Here is a 16,243-nt window from a genome sequence, read left to right as displayed (position 1 = left end):
TATATATATATATATATATAATTTTTTTCTTCACAAGTTTTACTTTTAAAATATACGAATATTCAAATGTTATATAAAAGAAATAATATATATATGTGTTTTGATTATCGTGTATATCATATATATATTTTTTTTTAATTTAATTTAATTTAATTTTTTTCTTCTTTAGGGAATAATTTTAAATATAATACCACTTATTTTCTCCTATGTATTGAGTTTTATTGTGGATATTTTGATGACAATAATTAATAGTGTCAGTTTTAATATAATTGTAAGTATTTTGACACATCCATTTGATGTAATATTAAGTCTACCTAAAATATACAATTTATCAAATATTTATGTTATTACCAATTTTTCTTATTGTTTTTCAATTTTTTCTGCAATATGGATAACAGCAGTTTTAGAATATCATTTTATAATTTTTAATTTTATTTTCAATAAATATGACTCGAAAGTGCTTACTTCATTAAATAATTTTCCAATGCACAACCAATGTTCATATCATGATGAATTTTTCGTTGTTAGTTGTATTTATAATTATTTGAAGGATATAAGTTATAGGATAAAAGGAAATAATATTGAAATTACCAATATGGATAAAAAAACTAAATTAAAGTTATTATTATTTAAAAAACTTATACTTATGAATGCAAGCTTAAAATATAAAGATGAAATAAATATACTAAGTCATTTATGTAACCCCATACATACAATATTATTTGAAGACAACAAATTTTGGAATGCTTATATTGATTCATGTATATTGTGTATAGATGATTTAATTAGTCAATTAAAAAAATATATAAATATTTTAAATCATGATCAAACTGTATATTCATTTGAAGAAAAGTTAGAAATCAAAAATGTTTTAGAAACCAGTCGGATAAATAAATTAAAGGATACCATCATATTAACTTGTATTTATTTAAAAGGAGTTTCACTGTGGTCAATAGCAATAAGTATTATATGTAAGAATGTTATAGTATCAGTTATTAGGAAATTGTCATCAATTATAGTTTCCTTATCATATGTTTTATTTGATTTTTTGAACTTTATTAAAATAAATGAGTTATATGATCCCTTACACCACTTGCTTTATGGTATAAATGAAATTTATTTTAAATATAAATATGAATAGGTTATATGTATATTATGTATATATATATATATATATATATATATATATATATATATAAATATTTTATTATTTTTTTTTTTTTTTTGCAGAAATGAATTCCATTGTAGACATTTTTAAATTTTATAAAGAAGATATATTAGATAACAAATATCAATATTCCTACAATCTATATAAGGGTTTATCATATTTGTTTAGAAACAGATCACTGAATTATTAATGTTTATTCATTTAACAAAATGATACATTTAAGAACTTTTAACACATCAAAGAAAATACTGTTTAAATAATATTTCTCCATTTTTGGTATTAATAATAAATTATGTTTCTTATTATAAAAATTATATATTATTAATATAATTTTTTTTTTAAAAATTTTACATAAAATATATATTTTTTTTTTATTTATTTTTTTTAGTTTCATTTGTCTAAAAATAAAAAGTGCATTTGTTTAATATTTTGTTTATTTTTTTTTAACTTTACATTTTTAGAAACAATTATTTTTATTTTATTAAATATATGTTAACGATTAAAAAGAATATTAACAATGTATTAATATACATAATGTATTATATTATAAGAATAGCCCACATTTAAGCATATTATTATATATTCCAAAATTTTTTGCTTAAAAAAAAAAATATATACATACTGGTTTTTCTTATATTTTTTTAATATAATTTTTATATATATAAATATGTATAAGTCTTTTTTATCATTATTTATATCTACATTTTAAGAAATACTTATATGTTTTGATAATAATTTATTATATTTTGTATATACTCATTTCATACCCCTACAAAATAATAAATTATATATTCTTAAAAATCTAAACCGAAGCGGTTTCTTGATAACTTTTACTTCTTCATATTTATATTCCTTTTATATATTGAAAGATAAAAAGCAGTTTATTGAACTATATTAATTATTATAATATATTAATAATTCCGTTGAATGAGTTTAATTTTTTTTTTATATATTTATATTCATTTTCTATGTAAAATCATTATTTATCTTGTCAGTAATAGAAATTTTTATGATATTCATATTTTTTATAGACATTTATAAAATTATTTTCCTTTTTGGTTTCAAATTGTGAAACTGTTTCTACGAAATACCCTTTATCATAATATATGTTTTTTTGTTATCATTGAAATTATAAGAAAAATATGAATTATTTTAATTAAGATAATACCTTTTAAAATTATATCAATTATTAAAAAGATATTTCTATTCCTATAAAAGAAAAATTATGCATTATAAATACTAAATAATTTTAAAATCAATTATTATAAATAAGAGCGTTAAAAAAGAATTGCGTATAGATCAATATTCCAGTTTATCTATCACAATTATAAATATGTATTCGTAAAAAAAAGAAATTAATTTAAAATTATGGAATACAACACATTAATTTTTTTTTTTTTTTTTTTTCTCTTCTCTAGCACATTTTCTCAAATTCTCAAATACATAATTTTGTGTAAAAAATTATTTTATTTTATATATACATTTTATAGACGAATATTTTAACATTCCTAGAACATTTTTATAAAATTTTATAAAATTAAGTATTATATCTTTTAAATATGAACGTAAATATTTCAATGAAAATTAACAATAACTATATTTCTTTGTTGTACCTTATTATATTTAAACAAATATAATAATGTCTTATATACCTCATAAAACACTTTTTCTGTTTTAGTAAAACCATATATTTTTAACAAAATGTTATTTTTTTTCTCTTTCGTTATGATCATTTTAAAAGCTTCAAATAAATTTACATCTACATATCAAAAATTGATATATATATATTTTAACAGAAAAAACGTTTATAATAAAATTAACAATATGGTGTATAGTATTTTTTCAAATTATAGTGTGAATCACTATTCAAATAGTTATTCTTTTTTTTTGTTTAAATAAATTAGAGGTATCATTTTAGTAATACTTTTATATTTCTTCTATAACATGCAGATATATGAAAATAATTCTTTTCATAGTTTCTAAAAAATATGATTTTTAATAAAAGGCTCTTTGCTTAGATAGATTCATAACATTAGATAGAATAATTATATTTTTTTAATATAAATTATATTTATTTATTATATATAAGGTAAATATAAAGTTCTTTTTTATAAATATCATTTTTTCTAGAATAATTTATTTCTATATTCTTCTTACATTTATAAAAAGTGTATATTAAAACATATAATGTTTACTTCATTGAAGTTTTTTGTAAGATTGAATTAGATCTAAAAAAGACATGAATAATATAATAATTACCATTAATTCTAATTCACTTTTTATTAAATGTACATGCTTTCATTTTCATAAAATAAAACTTTTTCTGACAATTGTTCTTAATCAATTTTAAAGAAAATATTTACTATTTATTTAAAGTAGATATAGACAAAATTATTATCCAGTTTTTTTCACTCATAACATATAATTATAGAAGCATACATAATGAACCTTAATATGAATTAAATCGTATAATATAAACATGTATGATTTTATATAATAAAACTATAAAAATATTCGCTTCATTATTAACTACACATATATAATTAATTATACATTAAACAAAAAAATGATGTGTTCTTTCTGATAATTTTTGATATTTTTTTCAATTTTAATAATTATTTTAATATATTGTGATAAAGAAAATGGTAAACACAATAATGAAGTGAACAAATATTTGTATAAATGTAAAATGAAATAATGACTTATAAAATATTACCAAAAGTTTAATCATTTTGAATATAAACATATTACAATGGTGTGATACATATATTTTATCGTTTTTAATATTTATCAACCATAAAAAGGTTGAATAAAACAATATGCATAATATATATATATATATATTATATAATAAAGAATTTTAATATTTTTTAATTATACAATTAGTTTCAATTCACAAAAGATACAACTGAAATATATGTAAATAATAATAATTAAATACTACAAAACTGAGAAATATGTTTTCATATTATGTCTAATGAAATGTACATAAATAAATTAAAGTTTTCATTTTTTTATATATGTAAAATTTAAAATGTATAAAATTTATTTTGTGAATATTTATTCAAAAACAAAAAATAATATTATATTTTAACAAAAAGAAATAAATTCATTATATTAAATAATAAATATATTTATTAATTTAATTTGAAGTATAATATTAATTATACAATATTAGTTATTTAAAGTATTATACATATATATAAATTAATAAAATATATTAAATACAAATATTTAATTTAATAATAATAGTAAATACTAAATAAATAAAATTAAATATATAAAATAATAAAATATAATATAAAATATATAAATTTGATTATATAAAATAATAATATAATAAATAAAATTAATTTATAAAATAATAATAATAATACAATAAATAAATATAATATTAAATATATAAATTTAATTATATAAAATAATATAATAAATAAATATAATATTAAATATATTAATTTAATTATATAAAATAATATAATAAATAAATATAATATTAAATATATTAATTTAATATTTAATAATATAAAATAATAATATAATAAATAAATATAATATTAATTATATTAATTTAATTATATAAAATAATAATAATATAATAAATAAATTTAATTATATAAAATAATATAATAAATAAAATTAATATAAATTATAATAATTTAATTAATATATAATAAATGAATTAATTTAATTATAAAATAAATAAAATTAAATATTTAAAATAATAAAATATAATAAATAAAAATACTATTAAATAAATAAAATTAATATAAATTACAATAATAATAATTTATATATATAATAAATGAATTAATTTAATTGTAAATAAATAATATTATTTGGACATATAATAATTAATATATTAAAAATAAATAATTCATTAATTTAATTATAAAATAAATATTAATTTTATATTTAATAATTAATATATTAAAATAATTAATTAATTTAATTAAAATAAATAATATATAAATTAATTAATAATTATTATAAATAAATAATTAATTTAATTAAAATAAATAATATATAAATTAATTAATAATTATTATAAATAAATAATAATAAAATATATATTATAATAATTAATATATCCATTTATAAATAAATAATAATAAAATTAATTTAATAAAAATTATATAAATATTAAATTTATTTAAAGTAATATTAAATTAATTATTAAATTAATATATTTAAAATAAAATAATAATTAAATAATAATTATATATAATTAATTAATTATTAATTTATTATTATATTATGTATGTTTTTAATTTCTTATAATATTTAAATTAATAAAATAAATTAACTTTTATAGTATAATAAAAATATATAATTATTTATTTAAGTGAAATTAATATTAAATAAATAATATATTATTATATATTAATTATTTAGTATTAAATAAATATATTTAATTTAATTAAATATTATTTATTTTATTAAATATATTACTATTAAAATAAATAATTATATAATACTCTATATTTATATTAAATATATTTAATTAATTTAATTTTGAAATATATTAATTAATTAATAATATAATAATAAATAGTGTATCTTTTAATTATAATTAAATAAATATAATTTAATTAAATATATTTATTATTTTACTTAATAATAATAAAATAATATTTAAAAATTAAATTATTACAAATTAAGTTATTTATTAAATTAATAAAGATAATATTATATATAAAAAAATCAATAAAATATTCCTATATTATTAAATATTATAAGTAATTAAAAAATATATTATAATTTATTAATTTATAATTATTTAAATAAATAATTTAATTTAAAATATAATAATTAATAATTATTTATAATTTATTAAAAATATAAGTTAAATAATAAATATATAAATTTAATTAATTAACCATTAATTATATTTTTAAATTATATAATAATTAATATTTATAATATATATATTAAAAATTAATTATTATTTAATTTATAATTTATTAAAATAAATTAATTAATAATTAAATAATAATATTTTATATTTATTAATATTATATTATTTAATATTAAATAATAATTTATACTTATTAAATTTAATTAATTATTAAATATTAATTATTATTTAATTTATAATTTATTAAATTAAATAATAATATTTTATATTAATTAATATTATATTATATTATATTATATTATATTATATTATATTATATTATATTATATAATATTAAATAATAATTTATAATTATTAATTTTAATTAATTATTAAATATTAATTATTATTTAATTTATAATTTATTAAATTAAATAATAATATTTTATATTAATTAATATTATATTATATTATATAATATTAAATAATAATTTATAATTATTAATTTTAATTAATTATTAAATATTAATTATTATATTAAAATTAATAATATTAATATATAAGAATATAATATATATAACTATATTGAAATTAATAATTAAATATAATTTTTATTATTTTATTAAAATATTATAATAATATAATAATTATATATATATTTAAAAATTAATCATTATAAATATTTTATTATTAAATAAATTAGTAACATGTCTTTTTTTCCAAATGTGTATTATTTTGAAATACAAAATTTTTAATTTAATAATATTTAATTAAAAACAAATGTGTCTTTTGAAAATTATGATATATTTTTTTAATTGTAAATTTTTTTTTATTGATTATACTATTTTTTTGTATATATTAACTATATATGAATCATATATATTTATACATTGTTTTAAAATAATGAATTTGCTTTAATGTTTAAAATAAAAGTATTTATTTAAATATAATTATCTTTTATTTATTATTCACTATTCGAAATATATTTTATAGTGCTATTCTTATATTTTAAAAAAGAATTTAGATATCTATAGAAACTAATATATTTATATAAGACTTGAAATTATAAAAATTTTTAAATATATATTTTGAATTATCTATAAAAAGTATTCAAAAACTAGGAAGAAATACAATAAAATTAGAACAAAAACATATAATGATATCATCAAGGGTTTATTGCTTAAAAATATATACTTTAATTCCATTATACACAATAATGTATTCATATAATAACATCATTTTAAAAACAAACCGAATTAGATAATACGTTTTAATACAAAAAAGATAATGAATAGAAATATAAAAAATCATGAGTTTCATAATGTATGTATAATATTTCATTTTGATAATAAATAGGAAACTTTATGAAAAACATAAAAAGTAATTTTATCATTTTTTTTTTCTTTCGCAGATTATATTAGGGCGATTATAAATTAATAATTAGTAATTATTACATAATATCTGTATTATAGTAGTTAAAATTATTATTTAATTTATGTATTTATATTAACATAACCAGGTTAAAAAAAATAAATTAAGATGTATAGAACCAACTAAATAATATTTCAAGTTGTGTATGTAGAGTTTCGGAATAAAAAATTTATAATTACAGTTTGTAATAAATTAATTATATCAATATATTAGAAAAATTAACAAAAGAATATAATTCTCCTTTATTTTTATCCTTCAAAATTTTCTATTCTATTATTGTATATAGATTTATTAAATAACATTATATAAAAGAAATATATACATAAATATATATATTCTTCAATTAATTATTTTCTTCATACTGAAAAATATAAGTTATTGGTTATGTTTTGATTTAGAAGTTATTTAATAGTTAATACATAATTATTACAATTTTCAATATTTTTCTAAATGTTTTTAATGAATTTCAAGTTCAAATTTTTATTCATATTTAAAAAATGTATATTTCGGTAAATAGGAATAATAATCTAAAAAAACAATAAATATAGGAAAATGACGGTAACTACAATTTAATTATTATGATGTGAATTAAGGAAAATATATAAAAATTAAGGGATTTTATTTATATACATCCCCTAATATGATCTAAGCATATAAAATGAAAACATATTTGAAAATTACAATTGTAAATAGATTATATATAATAAATATCCATTATATATATAATATATATATGCAAAGTTACATATATATTTATTTTAACACAATATTATTATACAGATAAATGAAATACTAATAAAATAAATATGTAAATACATTTGAAATCTTATTGAAAGGCAATTATTAAATTTCCATGTGAAATATGTCATTTCCATTAAATTAATGAAAATTGTAATATCATTACAAATTGTTATGAACTATATTATATTCTTTCATAAAAGATACAAAAAAATATATTTTTAATGAGAACATGAATTTATCTTGTTTTATAATAACAATTTGATTATGTTTCTTTTGTTAAAAAATAATCATATATTCTTTATTTATTAAGTATAAAAAAAATAATTAAATTAAAAAAAAAGAGATATTTGTTTATATTTTAAAGCATCACATGATAATTATCTATATAAAAATATTTATATAGAATATTTATATAAATTATACACGTTCTTTTTATAATAATATATATGTGCATGTAATATTATTTCACCTTTTATTATAGTTACTTATAAAGACACTGTTTTATTATTAAAAAAAAATTAAGGAAAATAAAAATTGAAAATGAATATTCATATGTAAACTTTTTCTTATTATATAATCTATTATATAATATTATTTTGAATTAATATATCAAAGAATGATAAAATTGTTTTTATGAAAGAATTAAAAAAAAATTATTGTAAATTCAAATAAATACAGTTTCATTTGTAAAAAACAACTATAGTTATATTTTAAAAATTATAGGACAATGAAAATTTTCTAAACATGTTTTAAAAAAAGTTAAGGTTGTGATTTTTTTATTTCATATTTATAGATTCTTTATTTAAAAATAAGTATTATTGTTTTTATTTGAGAACATGAACATAAACATGTTAATATAACTTTTTACAAATTATAAACACTGGAATGAAATAACAGTTTTTTTTTTTTTTTATAAAAACATTTTATAAAACATTTTGACAAATAAATGCATCAATGCATATATAATGAAAAAAAAAAAAAAAAAAAATAACAAAAAAAAAAAAAAAGTAATTTATATAAACATTTTGTAGAAATATATATATTATATATATTTGTGATAAAATCTAATTTATAATTACTGATGCTATTTTTTTAAGTTGTATGTCTTTATCAGATAACTCCTAAGATATAATAAAAAAAAAATATTTAAAATGATGTATTTTAATATATATATATTATTGCTTTTTAATGTAAATATAAGATATTTCATTTTATGCAATATGAATTCATTAATATATATATATAATAATATAAAAAAAACTAACCTTTTCTTTCATAATTAACTTTTGGGTTTTTATTTCACATTCTTCACTTTTTTCATATAGTTCCTTTTCTAACTTCATTATGCGATTTTTCATTTCCTCTTCATTTCTAAGGTACAAAAAAAAAAAAAAAAAAAAAATACATATGTATAATTTAATATTAGTGTAATAATAATATTTTTAAAAGGTAAAACATAAGAATAAAAAATTATGTTTTAGAAATTTAATAAATTTCCACATATATATATTTACTTTTCATAATTCATAATGTATCTTTTTGATAATTCTAAATTTTTATTAGCATTATTAAGTTCTTCATTTAGATTTTTGTTTAATCCAGTAAAATTTTCAATTATTAATGCTTGTTCCTATAAATAAAATGTACACATCAAAGTTCATTTAATGCATTTTTACAATATATATATATATATATATAATATAGATATTCAAAATTTTGTAAGTCTTCAAATTATTTTTTCAATAAACATTCTACAAAAATATTAGAATATATTATTTTAGCAAAAAGTTACCTTTAAATCATTATTGCTTTTGTTGATTATCGTTTTTAATTCTTGGATATCACCATTATATGTTTTGATTTTTTTTTCTTTTTCGTCCAATTCTTTGTTTTTATCACTTAATTCTTTAACAACAACAATTAATTTTCTATAAAAAAAGAAAATAAAATGAATTCAAAAAATATAAGAATATACATATATATATATATATATATATATATATATAATATAGTCATTAATTTAATCCACAATTTTTTAATTGCATTTAAAGGACATTTTTTTTTTTTAATTACTAACTTGAAAGTTCCTTCTAATTCATTATTTTGATTTTCTTCTATGGTTTTTAATTTTTCATTCTCACTCTAAAAGCAAAAATAAACAAAAAAAAAATTAATATAATTTTAAAAAAAAAATTAATATTACATTTATTATTATAAATTTTTTTTTATTACGGTAAGAGAATTAATAATACTTATTCCTTCATTGATTCTATTTTTCTGGTCAATTAATTTGTTATTTAACGTTTTATTCTGAGATTGCATGTGTGTATATTTTGATTGAAGAGATTTTAATAATGATTCCATTGAAACGGTTTTATTTTTTATGTTTACATTTTCTTCTTCTGTTTCTTTTTTTTGCAAATATACTTCTTCATATTTTCTTTGTAATCTACAGAAAAAAAAAAGATAAAGTAAACATATATATTATATATATATATATATATATATATTAATATATAATATTCATTTGTATTATTATTTTTATATTGTCTTATTTTTTCTTTTTCGAAACGTACTCATCTATTATATCATTTTTTTGAGAAATAATATTCTCCAAATTATTATTTTCTTGAAGTTTTCTATCAATTTCCATTTCATTCTCTTTTCTAATTTTTTGAATTAAAGCATTATGAGCATTCTGTTTTTCTTCAATTTCTTTGTTTAAAACATTAATAACATCTTTGTATCTCTCAAGATCTTGTTTATAAATTTCTAGCCTGGATTGAGATTCATTAAATTGAGAATTCAAGTTTTTTATTTTATTGGAATAAAAGTTAATATCAGATGATCTTGTTATATTATTATGCAATAAAATATTTAATAAGTACTTTTTGGAATATTCATCTGCGTCTTTTGAATAGAACAGGAAATTATGTAATAGAAAATTAAATAAATATTGTGTATTGTAAATGGTATCAAAATAAAAATTAAAAGAACTTTTTCTATTTTTAACTGTTTCAAAGAAAATTTTATCAAAATTAAGATAAAAAGAATTTTCATAATTTGCACTTGTATATTGATATTTTAATGAAGGGAACACATTCTTATTTCCTATATTTTCGTTACTACCAATTTTCTTAATATTTGAACCGTAATTCGTGTTCATGTGATTTAGTAAATAGTTATTATCATTTTTTTCACCTAATAAAAATTTGTTTTCTTCTTCATATAAGTATTTTTTATTTAAATCATCACATTCATATGAATTCCTTTTATTTAATTTATTTAATAATGTGTTATAATTGTCGTCTTCATGTAATGATAAATTTTTTTTTGAATTTCCTTTTAAAAATCCTTTGTAATCAATAAAATTTTCCGTATAATTTTCTAAGTACATATCTAAATTATAATAATGTCTAACTATATTTAAAATGGCTATTTTCATGTTAGATAATTCTATATTTTTATCATAATCTAAAATGGATTTTTTATACAATAAAAATGATATTGAATAAACACAATTATAAATTATTAATGAATCTTTTGATTCGTATAAAGAAGATATTAAAAATGTTAACGCTCCTGATTCATACAAAGCTTTATGTATCTTTATAATATTCGGTTGGTTATTATAATGGATATTTTTTATAAATATACTGGATTTTAGATCTGCTGTTTCATTTAGATTATTTGTTTTTTTATTTAATGAATAATTTAATAAAAGAGATATGTATCCACATACTAACTTTATATTTTTCATATGAACACTTTTCTTTAGCTCATCAATAAAATAATCTATATATTCAAAAGTATTTTCATGTATAGCGTCGTAAAATTTTGTTTTCATTAATGTAAATAAAAAGTTGATAATAACAATTATATATCTGGTTTTTTCCGAATTTTCTTCTATTTGAAATAAATTATTCGATGAATATACATCGGGAATTATGTGTAAATTAATTAATATAGCTTTTATTACAGAATTTCGTTCATTGTTTTTTATGTTATCAAATATTTTACAAAATATTTCTTTATATAACTTGTTTCCTTCATTTTCGTTGTTAGACGCATATGAATAATTCAAGTTATTTACATTTGCATTTTTTATTAAAGTAGTTCCAGGTACATTGGAAACATTTTGTCCATTTGCATTCAAATATGAGCTGTTTAAATTTCTTAAACCATAATTATTTGTATTTAGATGGGTACCATAAGGATAATTATTATTTATATTATTATTATTGTCTACGTTTTTTTTAGCAGAAAATTGACAATAGAGATTTATTAATTTGGAGAAGATAAGAGATATGATTGTTGCCAAATTTTTATTTTTATGTATAGTTGATAAAAAGAGCATATTTATATGTTCATTTAGGTTACTAAAAATGGAATTAAATTTTTTATCTTCATTATATTTCATAATATAATCGTTATTTTCATTTAAAATGTGAAATATGGTTATTGAAACATTTGGGAATTTAATTAAAATGATGTAAAAAAGGAATGATATATTTGTTATAAGTTCATATTGTTTATTTGATAATAATCTGGATGAATATGTAACAAAAATAAAAAGTACTTTGGTTATATTTATATTTTCTTCAAAAAAATAAACAAATTTCTTATCATTAAAACAAAATATTAGAGTATCTACAATAGTTCTCATTCGTATTAAATTACCATTATTCACAATATTTTCAAAAAGTAGCATAGGGGAAAAATAGTTTTCTTTTTCTAATTCCTCTGGGAAAATGAATATATAAGTTTTATATAAGCTAATATAAAAATTTTTATAAACTTCAATGTCATCGTATTCATTTAAATATTTATAAAATTTGGATAAAAATATTTTCAATTCATTAAGATCATTACTTGAATTCATAATTTTTTCTCTTAGAGCATCTAAATTCATTAAATTATTAATTATATTTAAACTTTTCAATAAAATATTACAGTATGATACTTTATTTTTTCCTAGGAAAAACAATTCCTCTTTTCCATCTATAAATGATGACATATTGCTATTATTTGTTGTTCCATTTATAACATTAGATGAATTTAACATTTGATCTTTTCTGTTTCTACGTGCATTACTTTCTGAATGCATTTTCATCATATCAGAATATAATAAGGAACCATCTTTTATCATATCTTCTAAATAGAAATTTAAAAAACTTAAAAGATAAAAAAATATTTTATAAAAATACATATTATTACTATATATTTTAAAAGAATTGCATTCTTTTGAAGCTGCTCTCAAAAAATTGTTATTATTATTATTATTATTATTATTATTAGTAACTAAATTGTTTTGATGAAAATTGTTATTATTTTCATTAGATGAAGTATAATTTCTAAAATTAGAAGTACTGTATTTTCTTTTAATACTATTTTGTGAGTTATTCATTTTATTTGTACTAGAATAAACAGAATTATTTTTTTCATTAGCTAAGTTCAATTCTTCATTTTCTATATCTTTTATGTCAAATGTGACGATATTACTAGTTATATTTTCTAAACAATGTAAACACAAGGTTAATAAATAAATATAATTGTAATAGTTTTCATTAACGTTATCTCTAAAGAAATATATTTTCAAACGATTATAAAATGAAGATAAATTTCCATTTTCTGAACTTAAGGAATATTCAACTAATCTTATAATATAAAATAAATATTTGATTATATCAAATTCTTCTTCTCTTTTCATGTCCGTTGATGACAATTCATCATTTGTATATAATTTTGAATTTTTATCCAAAAATTTATTTTTATTATTATTAAAATCGTTTAGATTCATATTTGTTTTAAGAGAATCATTCGTAAACAAATTTTTCTTAAGTGTTCTATTTTCATTATTTTTTTCTTGAATTAATTTATCGTCTTCAATTATATCATCCTTATTCTTTTTAACTTCACCTCTTAACATATAATATTTTAATTTATCTGATATACTTAAAATACTGATATTATATAAAGATTCAATATGTCGTTTATTTAATAAATCAAGTTTCAATAAATAACTTTCATTTACAATTGTCTTTTCATTGGGGTTGTTTTCAAAAACATTTAGAACATTCTCATAATAGTTCCCGTATATATAATTATAATAATTAACCACTTCACGTGTACATTCTTCATTATCATTAATTAGATCTAAATCATATATATTATTTCTATATTCCTCTAAGCATAAATTTAAGTATTCTGGATAATCATACTTGAAGATATCTTTATTGTGAATAGAAAACCTTCGTGTTTCTTTACTATGGAGATTTGATAAACTATCTCTTTTAAGCATCTTAATAATTCATTTATATAAATATATACATATATATTATTATACTATACTATACATATATATATATATATATATATATATATATGTATTTTTTTATTTTTTATTTTTTCGTATAGGAACACTATATATTACATATCTATTGTATATGTAATAATTTTATTCATTAAATATAAACATTTAACACATATACATTAAAAAAATAAAACAAAATATACCTACATCTGACACAAAAAAATATAAAATTCTTACAATATTGTCTAAGATTTAGGTGAATATCTTAAATTAATTTATTATATATATATATATTTTTTTTTTTTTTATTTAAATAATTTTATATAAAATTATATATATATATATATATATATATATATACAAATAATATATCCAATATATTTAAAGTATAATATTTATTGAAGCTAAATAAGAAAAAAAAAAAAAAAAAAGAGAAAATGATACAAAATAAAACACAAAAGCAAAAATATTTACAAAGTTAAAACATTTATTAATTTTTTTCTTTCTTTTTATATTATATATATATATATATATATATATAATTATTTTATTTTAATAAATTTAAAATTGAAATATAAAGTTTTTTAAAAGTAAATTCACAAAAGAATATTTAAATAAATAATAAATAAATAATTGTAAGATAAAAAGTGTATATAATTTTTAAGTTTAATACTTTAAAAAAAAAAAAAAAAAAAAAAAAAAAAAAAAAAACCCAAATTAATTAAAGTTTATATATTATATATATATAATATATATATGAATATATTATAATTATACTTATTTATTGTTTTATTTTTTCTCAAGTGTGTGTGCGTGGTGTATTCTTGTTTAAAATGACTAAATAATTATCTTTTTAAAATATGAAAGGTAAGAGTAAATATACTATATTAATTTTTTTTTTTTATTATTATGATTATCGTTCACAGTGTTAATGAGAGAAAATTATTTGGATAAATATATTTGATATATAAAATTTTATATATATATACATATAATATAATATGTCCCTCAATTATATATTTATTTTTTATTATTAATTCATTTTGTTTTGTTTTGTTTTCTATTCATTTCTATTTTTTTTTTAATAATTTTTATACAACATAAACCAAAACATGATATATATAACAAAAGCAAAATAAATCTTAAGAGTATGTTCTTTATAATAATTTAAGTTATTTACGAAAACATTTAACAAAAGCTTGTAAAATATACACATATATGCAAATATATATATAAACTGATGTATATTGTTTTATTATTTATATTATTTTTCTTGTCATGAAGATATTTTCATTTATATAACATTGTGTAGCTAAATAAAAACATTTCATTGTTCATGAATTCTTTTGAGAATTTTTCCATTGAACAAATCATTAGTTTTTATTATTCTACGAAAAAAACATTTTGTTCTACTTTTTTTTTTTTTTCTTTTTTTTTTCTTTCATAGCTTTAAAGGGATGTTAGAAAAAAGGATGAATTAAAAGAGTACAATACAAAAAAAACAAAAAAACAAAATTTAGGATAAAAATGAAGAAATCGATAAAATTATGAAACAAAAAGGAAAGAAAACATTTTAACATTGAGTTTCATTTATTCTCTTTTCCATATTTGTTTGACAAATTATAAATATGATTTCTAATTTTTTCCTTTTATTATTTTATTTTTTTGTACCTTTAATTCATCCAAATTATCGTCAGGATTTGCGATTATTGTACCTAAAAAAAAAAAAAAAAAAAAAAAAAAAAAAAAAATA

General features: G+C 14.8%; 3 protein-coding genes across 3 annotated transcripts in view, besides 1 other annotated feature; 1 reads left to right on the top strand and 2 right to left on the bottom strand.

The window, feature by feature from the left end:
- The window catches only part of PRSY57_1426700 (putative membrane protein), a gene marked incomplete at both ends in the record, with an annotated part of 2,094 nt that extends 736 nt beyond the window's left edge, over window positions 1-1,358 (top strand). The window contains 2 exons of the mRNA XM_020115305.1: window positions 170-1,103; window positions 1,231-1,358. Coding sequence (XP_019969960.1) covers window positions 170-1,103; window positions 1,231-1,358 — 1,062 coding nt within the window. Of the gene's footprint in view, window positions 1,104-1,230 lie in introns of the transcript that reaches the window.
- Window positions 1,359-3,647: 2,289 nt separating this feature from the next.
- Window positions 3,648-7,106: a sequence feature (centromere).
- Window positions 7,107-9,241: 2,135 nt separating this feature from the next.
- On the bottom strand, window positions 9,242-14,478 carry PRSY57_1426600 (hypothetical protein; the record flags this gene model as incomplete). Its single annotated transcript, XM_012909866.2, has 7 exons — window positions 9,242-9,298; window positions 9,443-9,548; window positions 9,692-9,807; window positions 9,970-10,105; window positions 10,255-10,319; window positions 10,410-10,626; window positions 10,754-14,478. The coding sequence occupies 7 exons, from the start codon at window positions 14,476-14,478 to the stop codon at window positions 9,242-9,244; spliced, it is 4,422 nt and encodes a 1,473-aa protein (XP_012765320.2).
- Window positions 14,479-16,177: 1,699 nt separating this feature from the next.
- The window catches only part of PRSY57_1426500 (selenoprotein, putative), a gene marked incomplete at both ends in the record, with an annotated part of 1,014 nt that continues 948 nt past the window's right edge, over window positions 16,178-16,243 (bottom strand). The window contains one exon of the mRNA XM_020115302.1: window positions 16,178-16,205. Coding sequence (XP_019969959.1) covers window positions 16,178-16,205 — 28 coding nt within the window. The remainder of the gene's footprint in view (window positions 16,206-16,243) is intronic.

The sequence above is a fragment of the Plasmodium reichenowi genome, chromosome 14, assembly GCF_001601855.1.
Source record: "Plasmodium reichenowi strain SY57 chromosome 14, whole genome shotgun sequence".
NCBI classification, from domain to species: Eukaryota; Apicomplexa; class Aconoidasida; order Haemosporida; family Plasmodiidae; genus Plasmodium; species Plasmodium reichenowi.
This window is presented reverse-complemented; position numbering and strand designations above follow the sequence as displayed.